At 52.9% G+C, this 13,976-nt stretch overlaps 1 protein-coding gene across 1 annotated transcript in view; it reads right to left on the bottom strand.

Moving 5' to 3' along the window:
* The window catches only part of SPON1 (spondin 1), a 312,833-nt gene extending 300,567 nt beyond the window's left edge, over window positions 1-12,266 (bottom strand). The window contains exon 1 of the mRNA XM_062196460.1: window positions 12,029-12,266. Within this exon, the coding sequence (XP_062052444.1) occupies window positions 12,029-12,266 (238 nt within the window). The remainder of the gene's footprint in view (window positions 1-12,028) is intronic.
* Window positions 12,267-13,976: the final 1,710 nt, after the last annotated feature.

The following is a 13,976-nucleotide window of genomic DNA, read 5'->3' on the forward strand; positions in this document are numbered from 1 at the left end:
AGAGTATCTGGGTAAATCCTTATAATAGCCTCCGTCTTCTTACAACCCATCATACCTAAGATGGACAGTTTGCTCCTTTCTGCTCTGGTCTCTCCTCCGAAGTTCCCATGGGTTATCCAGCATAATGTGCCAAGCTTCCCCATCCTTGCTCAGTTCTTGGTCTGTGCCAGTCAGTACTCTAGCCCTGGAGACAGACAGAGAAGACATGGTCTCTGCCCTCTGGGAGCACAGAGTCCAACAGTGGGAGACAGAAAGTACGTCAATGGATATTTCTAGGGCATGTGCTGGGTGTCATGGAGGGATGACACTGTGTTCTGGGGTCGCACAGGAGGGAACATCTGTGACTACTGGGGTGAGTTAGAGCAGCTTGCAAAGAGGAGGAGGCACTTGAACTGCAGGGTGACTGAGGAACAGGCTTTCCAGGGGACAAGAGGAGCAACAGCATGCAAGGCGGAAGAAAGGCCTGATGCCCGTGTCGGCCTAGAAACCAGAACCAGGTCTGCACTTCGTAGACTGCACACTGGGAGGGAAGGTGTCCTGTGAGAAAGACAAGCAGACAGCAGATGCTCAAAGGCCTGCAATGCCTTGCCCAGAAGTGTGGCCATCACTCTGCGTGTGATGAGGAAGCGCTGAAGGATTTGAGTGAGGAAATGTCATTTTCAGATTTACGATTTAGGAGGACCAGGCTAGAGTGTGATTATTGAATTACAGTCCTGCCCTAGACGCCACCTTGGGACAAGGGCCTCTCTGGTTTGCTTTGTTTGTACGAAGACTGACTTTTCACACTGGAGGCTGACCTCAGATCCTCACCTAAGGTAGGGTTACCCCTATCCTTGAGTCTACTTACAATGTCAATATTCCAGTCTCATTGCATTCTTAAATTCCATTCTGGGACTTGTTACCCAATTCACCTTCTATGCCTATCACCCTCACTGGATGTTGTCTGGTTCCATCACCCTCCTCACTCTGCTTCATGGGTCTCAGAACCCCAACCTCAAGGTCTTGAATCAAGTCCCAGCTCTGTCACATGACCATTTCTTGCCAACCACCTGCTATATGTTACCGACTTGCCCCAGTCTTCACACCACATACCTCAATCATAAGCAATCTCAGTTTCTGCCTTAATTTATAATAGGAGGTTATAAAAACCAATGGAGTATTAAGCAAGCCACAGTGGTCCCCTCACTCTGCACAACCTCCAGAGCTCTGGGAAGCTGTAACTCATGTGCTGCTCTGAGAGATTGGCATGATTCAGCCCATCCAATCAGAATTAGGCACAAGACTTGGAGGTAGTGCTGTGGCAGACAGGAAGACGAGCTAAGACCCCAAAGTGAGCAGGTGTGTGTAGTGGGGTTGGATCATGCTGTTCCCCTAGCTAGCCTTCTTTAGTCCAGGCTCTCAGCATTCCCAGGCAGAGATGAATTATTCCAAATTAAAGATCATGACTATTTAAAAGTATAAGGGCCACTTCTCTACATTGGATGTAGCTAACAGACTGTTCTCTCCGTTATGTGTAACTTTGGGCAAAATTTGACTTCTCCTTGTCTCAGTTTCCTTAGCTGTAAATCATCAGCAACAGTATTTAAATGAACTTGAAATAATAAGTATATCAACGTGTTCGCTAAATCAATAAAATATATTAAAAAACAAGTGCGCTTCCTCTAAGGAACGAGGATCATAATCATGATCACATGGATTTGTCATGAGGATTAAAGCAGATAATGAGCAGGAGGCACATTGCAGCAGCTCAATAAAAGTTAATTCTTTTCCCCATGTGTTGCCTCATCGTGGGGTAGTGCAGAGCCAGACTAGGCCCTGGGCTCAACTGTATGTGGATAGGAAGGGTGGGAAGGACATTCCTGGGGGATTGGAGTTGTGCAAGCCAAGAGAATGTACCTGGGAGTAGGGGGTGGGCAGGAAGCCTTGGGGGGACTCCGACTGCTCCCCCCACTCTGACCCTGGGATCCCAGGGGCTGCCAGTCATGATCCCCCTCTCCTTCCTGAAATACAGAGTCACACAAGTGACTAGGACCCAGGTCTAATCCAGCGCCACATGCCATTCCCCTGGGCGTGGGACTCCAGCTGGACTAATCAGTTTGGAATTAGAGGGAAAGGGCTTTTCTTGTGGCCACAGAACCAGCTAAGAGGCTTTTCCTTGGAGATCGCTGGCAGCTATTGCCCTCGGTTTGGAGAACGTTTATCTGCAGAATGAAGAAACAAGGACCACAGCCAGGAGGTAAAGGATGGGAGGAGCTAGACAGAGAAGATGGAGGGAGACAGGGAAAGGACAGAGAGGGAAGACAGGACAAAGGGAATGGGAGAGGGAGACCTAAGGACCCTGCTGGAGTCCCTAGATGCGTCTGTGCCTGAAGCCAGGCCCTCCCCAGGACTTTCCAAATATGGGAACCATGTTCCACTTTTTGCTTCAATAGTTTGACTTCGCTTCTCTCACTTGCATTGGAAAGAGTCCTGACTAATTTTGAGGCAAAGAAAGAATATTTCTGCTTAGTATTTAAGAATCATCAGCAGGCGAAGGAGGCGGTAGTCAGGACTAAGCTGAGGTGGCTGACCAGGACTGTGGCAGTTGGCACGTCAGTCACTGCGGTGGGGTGGGGGGGCAGAAGCTCAGTTCACTTCAGAACTATTCAACTAGAAGTCAGCTTCAGGAAGACTCTGAGGGCTGTCAGGGGGCTTTGTCCTGAGCTCTGATCTGCTCAACATTCTTAGTAATCTCTTGATAAAACTCACAAGGCCTGCTTATCAAAACTGTAGATAATTCAAAATCGAATTACGTGAAGTCACTCAGTGACAGAATCCAGATTCCCGAAAGGCTGACAGTTCCAGGGGTGGCCCCAGACATGCTGGATTAAGCCTGATGGGGAATCGCGCAGAATCTTACATCCAAGAACTGGTGCACCAGCAGAGGTTAAGGAGGCCACAGGCCTTCCTTCCAGCAAGTCACAAGGATTGGAGTCGACTGCGAGTTCTGTGAGTCCAGACCACAACACAGCTGTCTAAATAGCACAAGCCAGGCAAGCTCAACACAGGGTCTGGGAGAGGGAGATGATCATTCCGCCATGTTCTCCCCGAGCAGAGCCTATCTGGAGTACAAAGTGTAAAAGAACGTCAAACAGCCTCCTATGGAGAATGGTTGAAGACGTGGGGCATTTTTTTTTAAGCCAGAGAGAAGCCGTAATAGCCATTTGTGGACAGACGCCTCAAGAGCTCACAAAAGGCCAAGGGGAGGCCTATTTCATCCGACCCCCTAGGACAGAACCTGGACAGACGTGTGGCAGTTACACGGGAGTGAGACCTGGACAGAAAAGGTACAACTAGGCCGGCCCTGGCTCAAGCTTCACCGACCTGTGTGTTCCGCCACCAGCAGGAGGCCCGTGGTTCTCTCCTGATCACACTGCTGCCCTGGCAGCAGAATTCTGCAGCCACGCTGGCTCTGAGGACGTTCCGCTGGCCATGGTACACTGGACAGGACAGCGATGTGAGCAGGTGCTAGAGAATGTGGGGCAGGGCCAGGACAGCTGGTCATGGGGAGGCGTCCTCACAGAGAAAGGACCATCTTTTGGCCACTTTATGTCTCACCATCTTTTTTTTTTTTTTACAGAGAGAGTCTATAGAGTCCTGGAACCCAGCTCTTTTGGGTGGCCAGGAAGTTTGTATTCGCTTAAAGCTCTCCAGGTGATGCTGTTGCACACGTGGGTTTGGGAACCATCACAAACGGTTACAGGGAGAGTCACTTGAACGATCTGCATCCAGCTTGTGTCTCTGCCCGACTTCTCCATATACTCAGAGCCGAAGCCTAAAGTTGGGAGCCCCTTCCCTTTGCCCTTTTGCCCGCTGTCATTCTGTTTTTCACCTCTGCCCTGTCCATGTTGGAGCTTTCATCCACCCATACATCTGCTCTCTTCCTTCCCAACAATCTCCACCGCACATCTAGGCCATCTGCCTACCCTTAATCTCTAGTCAATGCCCAGGGCACAGGGCCCCCTTTCTCCCTGCGAGCTCCTTGCTTACCGTCCTCCCTTTCCCTGGCTGACAGAGACACTCTTTCTCATTCTTCCAACCATCTCTCTCACAGAGAGATCACACACCAGGATTCTTAGCTTACATGATTCATAAATTCATTCAATGTCCAAGCACTATTCTGGGTGCTGAAGATAAAATAGCAAATAAGAAAGATGAAGTCCAGGGCCCATCATTGTGGCATAGCTGTGTACAACACTGGCATCCCACATGGGGGCAGATTCGTGTCCCAGCTGCTCCACTTCCAATCCAGCTCCCTACTAATGGCCTGCGAAAAGCAGTCCAAGATGGCCCAAGTGCTTGGGCCCCTGCCACCCACGTGGGAGACCTGGATGAAGCCCCTGGCTTCAGCCTGGCTCAGCCCTGGCTGCTGTGGCCATCTGGGGGAGTGAACCAGTGGATGGACAATCTCTCTTTGTCTCTTTCTCTCCCTCTCTGTAACTATGTCTTTCAGATCAACAAACCTTCAAAAAAAATCCAGGAAGACAAAGTCCTGGCTCTCAAAGTTTCTGTTCCAGCTGGAGGAGGCACCTGACAAATGAGACCATTCCAGTGAGTGCTTGAGGGCCATGAAGAAAACACAATCACACAATCAGGCAGAAAGTGCTGGGGAAGGCAAGAGACGGGAGGAGGAGGAAGAGGAAGGGTCACAGAAGGGTTTCCTGTAGCACCTAGAATCACTATTTCAGTTTTGTTCAGCTTCCAAGTCCGCCTACTCCTCTGTACTCTTATCCCCACACGTGGTGATTGGTTCTTGGAACCCTTCCCTGCTCTCATTCAGCCCATGAGACATATTTGCAAATACCAAAACCCCAACTGTAGGTAGGGTTCTCATTATTTCCCACGGGCTTCCCGGGCCTCAAGCAAACCAATAGATGTGGGTAGGCCCCTGTTTTAAGTTTCCCTGAACTTTCCACAAGAGTGTTGCATATTCTGTGAAAGTCAGAAGCCTGTCTGTCTAGAGCCTGCAAAGGCCTTCTGCTGGTATCACCTTGCTCCTTCCTCAGTCTGAAGAGGGAGCCTCAGCTCCAGCCTACCCGAAACCTTCTGTAAAAGCAGGACATTGTACACAGCCACGAGCAGGCCAGTACCACAAAAGGCTCAGATGTGATGCAGTAAGCCCGCTGACCCAGCAGGTGTTCTAGGAGGGGTGCATTTGGTGTCATCAAGCACAGCTGCACACTGGTGGAGAAGAGGAGGGAAATACTGCTTTAAATGACCTGGGGCACCTGCCACCCACGCAGTACACGCAGGTGCCTGAGTGACACGAGCCCATCAGTCCCTCACTCGGCTGGTAAGGATTCTACACCTGCAGGTCAGTGTCCAAGGAGGAGCAAAGGAATCACTTCATTTGCTATTCTACTAAAGAAACACGGACGTGCTCCGATGCTGGAGAGAAAACATAAGCGCTGGACTTACTGAGAAATGCCAATTTGTTTCGAGTCTTCGCACACAGAAATATCTGGAGGGGTGCATAAACACGGCTAGATTGAAGTTGGTACAATTTCAAAGGATTTTTAAGGAATAATTTGACTGATGGGATTCTTGCTGTCTGCAGGGCCTCTTGACTCTAACCCTCGTGCAAGATGGGAATTCACTCATCCACTCACATTATCCCTCTCATTTCCATTCTCAGTGTACACTACAGCAGGTTCTCTGCCTGTATTACTCCTCTTCATTCCTTTCAGTTGCCTTCATTCCTTTCTTTCTTCACTTTTTTACTGGGAGGGGTTGGGGGGAGCAGGATGGGACAGCAGGCCACCCACAGACGCTTGCATGCATCTACCCACACACAAACATACACATGTGTAAACACACACCAGCACGCCTTCCTCTCCTGAGTCACGTGGTTGTAACATCGGTTCATGGGCCACTGACTAGATCCAGCAGCCACTGAAGGAGAAAACACCAACTGTTGTGTTTTCACGTGACTATGCACTAAAGCATATGACAGACGGCTGTCACTCCAAATGAACTTTCTCTTATTTTTAAAAAACAAATCCCTCCCTCAAATTTTAACTGGGCATATGTTTCCCAGCCTCCCTTGCAGCTAGCTGTGTGCTAACATAACTAAGCTGTTCCCAGCACAGTGTGTTTAGAAGTACTGTGTGCATGGGGCCAGCACCATGGCATAGTGGGTAAAGCTGCCTCCTGTGGCGCCAGCATCCCATATGGGTGCAGGTTTGAGTCCCTGCTGCTGCATTTCTGATCGAGCTCCCTGCCAAAGCACCTGGGAAAGCAGAAGATGGCCCAAGTCCCTGGGCACCTGCACCCATATGGGAAACCTAGAAGAAGCTCCTGGATCCTGACTTCAGATTGGCTCAGCTCTGGCCATTGCAGCCATTTGGGGAGTGAACCAGTGGATGGAAGATCTTTCTCTCTCTCTCTCCTTTTTTCTGTAACCCTGCCTTTAGAATAGAAAAAAATTTTTTAAAGAAGTGTTGTGTGCACTGTCTGGGTTACCTCACTAGAAGCAGGCTGCTTTATCTCTCTTCCCTCCCTCACTCTCCCCCTCCTTCCCTCTGCTACCAGGCCGACTGGAATTCAGATGTGGTGGGAGTGAGCTGGCTGTGACCATGCAGAACACCACCCTGAAATGGTGTACACAATCCAAGTGAGCTCCAGCCATGTGAAGCTCATTTCATCTGTTAACAGATAATTAATATAAATAAGTGCAAGACAGGTAAAATTAATTTTAACAATGCTTTATTTAAGAATATATACAATTATTCCAAAATGCAATCAACATGAAAATGGTTGGTGAGTTTACCCTTTTCTCTTACTCATACTAATTGCTCATCAATCTATGTAGACGCTGCAGCATATCTCAGCTCTGAGGAGCCACTTTTCAAGTACTAACAGCTACCTGTGGCTAGTGGCTGCCCATGGGACAGACAGTGCTAGAAGATGGCAGAGAAGCAAGATAGAAGGATCCTGGGTTCCTGGATGACCTTGTGGAGCACGGCTTTCCATCACGTTGGAACTTCCTGTTTAAAAAGACAACTCAGCATTTTTTTTAAAAAGATTTATTTATTTGAAAGGCATAGATACAGAGAGAGAAGGAGAGAGGGAGGGAGGGAGGGAGGGAGGGAGGGAGGGAGGGAGAGAGAGAGAGAGAGAGAGAATGAATCTTCATCCGCTGGTTCACTCCCCAAATGGCCACAATGGCTAGAGCTGGGCCAGGCCAAGGTCAGGGCCCTGGAGCTTCTTCGGGGTCTCCCACATGGGTGCAGGGGTCCAAGCACCTGGGCCATCTTCCACTGCTTTCCCAGGCACATTAGCAAGGAGCTGGATTGGAAGAGGAGCTGCCAGGTCTAGAATTGGCATGGGTGCCGATGCTGCAGATGGAGGCTTAACCTTCTACACCATAGTGCCGGCCCTCTCAGGCTCTCTTTGTAACATGAGCTTAGTCTATACCATGACCAGTAAAACATAAGAGGTTTTCCTTCCTCCACAAAAATTGATATTGACCTGAACCTATATATTCTAACAAGCAAATGGAGAGTATGACAGTGAAAAGCTGTTGATACATAAGCCCATGTTTGTAACTACATCAGCAAGGCCAGCCAATGGTTGCAACTGAGCCACCTGTGTATAGTGAAATACTCCAGCTTTAAGCCTTGAAAAATTCCAATTAGATTTACTCTCATCTTTGTGTTTTATTTTCTGAAACTCAAAACAATAAAGAATTCCACAACCATTAAGCACCAGATAGACAGTATCTTTTAACATTTATTATCAAACAGAGCTACATACTTACTAAAAGTGGTATGAGTTAAAAAAAATCACATTGAATAAAAAGAGCTGAATGGTACAAGTAGAGGAATGACAAATTATAATATCATCAGCAACGCTTGATTTTAGAACACTACTACAGAAGAAATAGTTTATTTTAAAGATCTCATCTAGATTCAGTTTCTCAGATCCTGCACGTGTTCTTTTCAAACATCTACTTTTATGGGTATGGGCACAGCATATCCTCACATAAAAACCAAGAAGTCAAAATCAGGTCGCTTCCCGCAGGTAATCTGGGTCTGTTTCCCCACAACCAAAAGGAATTGGCTAAACTGACAAGGTTCTTCATGTCTCTCAGTGAACCCTCTGGCTTAGGGGGAAACGTAATATCGAAGCCCAGGAAAAGGAAAGGTACAAACCAACAAGGACGCACTGCTGTATCACTTGTGTCCTAAGCTATGTCAGTTATTATCTTGATTCGGGGTTGCTGTGTTCCTCGTGAGCCGACTCACCAGCCAGAGGGCTCGGGGTAGCTGAGGTCTTTCTACTCCCAACTCAGTTTACTGAGTCAGCAGGAGAGACTGGTAGGAGCAGATTGAGGCGCCAGACAGACCTGAGCGCCTAGGCTGACTCCACGGATTATCAGCTGTGTGACCACAAGTAAGCGACTGACCCCCTGAGACTCTTCTCACCTGCGAAATCAGAGCAAGCTGCCTCCAATACCACGAGGAGTGTGAGAAGAATGGAACACAATGTCTTCCCGGGCCTTTGCTGCTAAGTTCTATTTTCAAAATCATCATCTCAAAAAAATGTTAAGCACTTACTCTGTGATAATTTCCTTAGACAGAGATTATTTCTAAGTCTCCTAGCAAGGCCTGGGGGAGAAAACCTCCAAACACCCTCATTTCATAGGTGGAGAAGGGGTGGCTCAGAGAGGTGCAGTGACTCTCCTGAGGTCACCCAGCGACCATGTGATGGACAGGAATTGCAACCAACTAACCTAAGAGCAAAAACCCATTCCACTAGGCTGAGGTGCCGGTCCTATGGACTCTGTGTGTGTGTGTGTATGTGTGTGACAGAGTGGGACAAAGAAAGATCCAGCAAAGCCGCTTTGAGGTCTCCGAAATTCCTGGTTGAGACTAAATCCCCCAATTACATTTGATGTTGGACCAGCTTTTGAAATCTCGACCTGACATTCTTTTCCCATCCAATTCCTGGACACTCCCTTTAAAGAGCATCATTAGCCAGGGTCGGATTTTATTTTCCTAATAAACAGACCTTTGGTCAGACAAAAAATAAAAAAAAAAAAAAGAAGCCTCTTATTGTCAATCAATTCTTCAACATTTCAGCTGATTTTCTTCTCTTTGGCTTGAAATTGTAATCTGGGAAAGGCCAGTCCTGCAAATTGTCCTCCTCTAAGGGAAGCCCCTCGAGGATCCTCAACTTGCTATTTTTAATCACTATAATCTCCTTTGCAAAGAGGCCCTGGTCAGAAACAGAGCAGGCCTTTCAGAGCCTGCTAAAGACCAGTACTGCGAGTGGGGGGACGGAAAGGGGGTGGGGAGAGGGGAAGCTGGGGGGAGGGTGGAGAGAGGCGATGGAAGAGAAAGGGCAGTCAATCCCGTCCTAACCACTCAGAAAACCGGATGCAGGCTATGGAAGAAACCCCATGTTTCACTATTTGCAAAGATAGTGACTATTTCATTCCAGTTTGGAAGACCTGTAGGCTAGGCGCAGAGCGCAGGAGCTAACTGGGGATGAAGTGGAATCCGGGGGACACAGATTCAAGATGGGAAAAGAAGCCCTTGATTCCAAGGCTTGTGAGGGAGCCTAATTCAGGAAGCCATGGAAAAGCACCTCGAACACCAGGGGAGTGTTAGCTTCTGCAGCCCTGAGTCCTTAGGCTGAGCAGGACGCACTGGGTCTACATTCACAACATCATTCTAAGAAGGGGCGAGCCAACAGAAAACGCCGCAAACTAGGCGAGCGCCCTCCCTTCCGAACTTTGGGGGCTGGAATTCGGCTTGCTCCTAGCAGAGCGATTCCTCAGAAGACCGCAGCATGTTCTGCAATGGTTTTCTTCAAGATCTCCCAGCCACAGCAAAGGAGAGACGGTGAATACCCAACCTACAAGCTCTGGTAGGAGCGCCTAAGTCCAGAGAGCAGAAGATTCAGCTAGGCGGCAGGAGCCCTCCCCTCCCCGCAGTCCCGGCTCCCCACCTGCTAGCCCTGGGCGTGGTTCTAAGAGCCTCCCCAGTCCCGCGCCTCGCTCCCAGGTGCTGGGGCCACCTGCTGCCAATGAGCGGCCAAATCCGGGAAAAGCCGGGAAGAGATGCCTGGTAGGACACCTGGCCCGAGCCCCAGGCTAGCCTAAGTCACTGAGGAAATCTTGGGTTTAAATTAGTAGCAGTCTTACGCAAGCCTCCTAGTATCATTCATTCATCCATATTCATTCAGTTCATCCATGAGGACCCAGATAACCGCCATTCCCTGGTGGACACAGACTGGGTAACAGATCCACGGACACCCCAGGCCAAAACTCCGACCAGGCTCCCGCCTCGATTATTAACCCAATAAATGCCTCACATCCAACTCAGACTAACCGGCATGCTCAGGCACACCAACCTTTGTAAGCTCCTTTCTCCCTACAACCTCCCGGAGACGCTGGAGAGACACCCAGTGATTTCTCTTTCTAGCTGGGGAAAAACAGGTTCGGAGACTTTAAAGCTCTCGCACAAGGCCGCACAGCTGCTAAACCCAAGTTCGGATGGCTCCAGCCCCCACCTCTTGCCCTACTCGGTGAAACCGAGGCAGTTCCCCCCAGGGATCCCACATCCTCGGTGTTGGGGCTCCCGACGGCCTCTCGGCCCCGCGGAGTGGCTGTCCCCGCGCCGAGCCGCGCGCTCCCCCGGGCGCTCTCCGCCACCTCTCCTCCTCCGTGCACCGAGAGCACGAGCGCGCAAGGGGCAAGAACCCGCTCCTGGTCCGGTGCCGAGGGTGCCGGCGTGCCGAAGGCGCCGCGAGCCGGCGCTAGGTAGCCCCGGGTGGAAAAAACTCGGGGACACGAACCCAGGACAACGGGCGAAGCGTTCCGAGAAGGGTGGCCCGGGCGCCCGCGGACACTGCCCCAAACTTTCTCTGTGTTGCTCCCGCCGCTGCCTCCCGCGACGCTCTCCGGGGGGGGGGGGGGGGGCGGTGGCCCGGAGCCCATCTGCCCCCTACTAGGTGCGCCCCCATAATGACCTCCTCTTCCCTGCTTGGCACCAGAGCTCCCCTAGGAAGGGGCGGGGGTGAGGGAACACGCGCCCTGGCGGGACCCCAAGCTTCCTTGCCTGCTGTCCTGTCTCTCACCGAGAGAGGGACGGCTGCTGCCCGGGGGTTGGGGGGGGGTGGTGGGGGGTGGTGCAGAAAGTAGGGGGACGACCCGGACGAGGAGGGAGGCGGGGGGCCGTGGGGATGGAGTCAGGGGTCTTCAGGTCGGTGAGGGTCGAGCCCCCTGTCCCGTCCAGGAGGCGCTCACCTGCTTGGAGACCCCCCTCCTTGCGCTCAGCCGAGCGGCGCCCAGCGCGACAACCCCGAAGCGCGGAGACTTGGGGCTGCCGGAGCCACGATCCCTCAGCCTCCAGGGAGCAGGCCTCGGGATGGGGCTTCCCCTTCCGTCCTTAGCAAGTTCCCCTTCCCGCCCGCAACCTACTAGAGCTCACTGGGAACCCCGATCCCCCGGGAGCCTGTCCTGGAAAGTCAAGGTCCGCTCCCTGGCCTGAGATCTCCTCCCGAGGGGACCTCTGGAGGGAAACCGGTGTGACTGTCCTGCTCGCGGCCGGTCTCCCCCACGGTTGGAAGCAGGGAAAGCTCCCTGGTCTGGGACGCGACTGAAAGGGACCGGGGTCCCCTCCTTTCAAGACACCCGTCTGGAGAAAAGCGGGTCTACTTCCTGCTGCCAATGGCCCAGGGGAGACGCGGGGCTCCCTGGTCGGGCCGGGGTGACGCGTGGCTCCCCCTCGGCCCCGCCCGGGGACCGCCCGTCGGAGATCCAGACGGCCCCGCGACGGCTCCGGACGCGGCTGACTCCCGACCCGCGCCGAGCTCAAGGCTAACAGCGCCGAGGGCAGCCAGGACAGAGAGGGCCCTGGTGGGGCTGCGCGGGCACCGTGCGCTTGGGGACCGCGCGCCCTCCTCCGGCACCGCGCGGTCGGCGCCCTCCGGGGGCCAAGTCCCGCGCCCCGCGCCCCCAACGCCACGCGGGGCCACTTACCGCGGTAGCTGGTTCCCGGCTTGTAGAAGTCGGGGTCGCCCTCCACGCGCAGGCTGAACTCGGTGTAGCCCTCGCGCCGCGTGCCCTGGGCGCGCAGGATGCGGCTGCAGTAGCCCTCCGATTTGGCCACTTTGTCCAGGGTCTCGTCGGAGAAGGCCAGAGCTGCGGCCAGGGGCAGCGCCAAGGCCAGCAGCGCCAGAGTCCGGCTCAGCCTCAGGGGGGCCGGGGGCAGCCTCATCCTCGCGGGGCCCCAACTTTGCGCCGCGGCCGTCCGCCCTCGCGGCGCGACTCCTGCCTGCGGAGGTCCCGGCCGAGGCGAGACCCGGCGGATCCCCGGCGGGGAGAGGCAGCTGGGAGCCGGCGCTGGCGAGTCGCAGACCGTGCCCGCCTCGGCTTGGCGGCTGCCGAGCTGCGCTGCGCTGCGCTGAGCTGAGCCGAGCGAACGAGCGAGGGAGGGCGGCGGCGAAGGAGCGGGAGGAGGGCGGGCTGATTTTGCCCAGATCCCCGAGCGCAGCGCTGTTTTGTTTCCGAGCTGGCGATTAGCGGGGCGGCGGTGTTTATTCTGCGACGCTGGATTCCCAGGGTCTTGCGAGAAAGTCCTAGGATACAGGGACGCTGCGGGCTCCGTCCCACCACCAACCAGGCTCTTGCCCCCAACCCTGGCCGCCTCCGGACCCTGTAGAGGACAGCGCCGGAGGGAGGGAAAGCCTGGACTAGCTTGTGCGATGCGGCCACTCTGTGCTCACCTTTGGCACTCTCACCGGCGCACAGCAAACATTCCATTCCTTCCCTTCGGCTTATAGACCTGCAAACTGTGGCCAGCTAAGGCAGGGTTAAGGGGACCGGACGCTGTGGCTCCACCGCTCGCCCCGTGGCGGTTCTGGAACAGGTGGAGAAGGTGCTAAGGGAGTCATTCCCTGGGCCCAGACCCAGCGCACTTTTGAAGTTTCTATGGAAATGTTTTAAAATCAGAAGAAAAAAAAGTTCAGGTTGAACAAAATGTCCTATATTAATATATTCGTCTCGATACCCGCACGGTCATAAAATGTGATGTTTAATATTGTTTTATGGGGGAACAGGTCCCCAGGGCAGAAGTGCCGTGCAAGTTCTCATGCAGCCGGGAAAGGCGAGGAAAGGTTCCAAGAGGAGCCTGTGCTTCCTTGGCCTAGATTTTAGGTAGGCTCTCAATGGCAGGGGCAGGCCTTCTGCGAGGTACTGAGGCTGAGGATTCTCAGTGGGCCAGGGCCTCGGGCATCATCCCAGGCCAGAGGGGAGAAGCCCCCAGGCAGGACTCTCCCCAGCGAAGTTATCCTGGGGGCAAAGCGCCATCAAGCCTCAGTCCTGCCATCACCCACTGTGAGTCTTGGGAACACTACTGGACCTCTCCACGCTCACTTCCTGCTCTGAAGAACAAGGGGCTAGGGGGGGAATGGATGCTAATACCCACTCTCGGGGGTGGGGAGGAATGGTGTGCCCCACGGGAAATGCTTGCAGGGCCTAGCAGTTCTTTGGAGTTCCTGGGTTGATTCTGGCTATAGCACCTGACTCCAGCTGCCTGTTAATGCAGACCCCGAGAACCAATGGTGATGGCTTTAAGTAATTGGGCCCCGGCTACCCATGCAGGTGACCTGGATTGAGTTCCTGGCTCCCAGCTTTGGCCCCACCCCAGCCCATGTAGTTGAGGTCAATTGGAAAGTAAATTAGCAGGTAAGAGTCTCTCCCCATCCCACCCCCCCCCCATTTCTCTGCCTCTCAAATACAAATTTTAAATGATTTTTTTAAAAACCAGTTGCCCCCTTCCCACACCCTTTTAGAGAGACCTTAGGCCCCTGCCTCCGCTCGCTGCACACAGGCGTCTCTCCCCAGGAGCTCCCAGAAGCTGTGGTTTCCTCCTCCCCTCCTTCCCAGGGCCAGCTCACAAGCAATGCCCTTGGCTTTCCAGGCTGGG

The sequence above is a fragment of the Lepus europaeus genome, chromosome 7 (genome assembly GCF_033115175.1).
Source record: "Lepus europaeus isolate LE1 chromosome 7, mLepTim1.pri, whole genome shotgun sequence".
In the NCBI taxonomy this organism is placed as follows: Eukaryota; Metazoa; Chordata; class Mammalia; order Lagomorpha; family Leporidae; genus Lepus; species Lepus europaeus.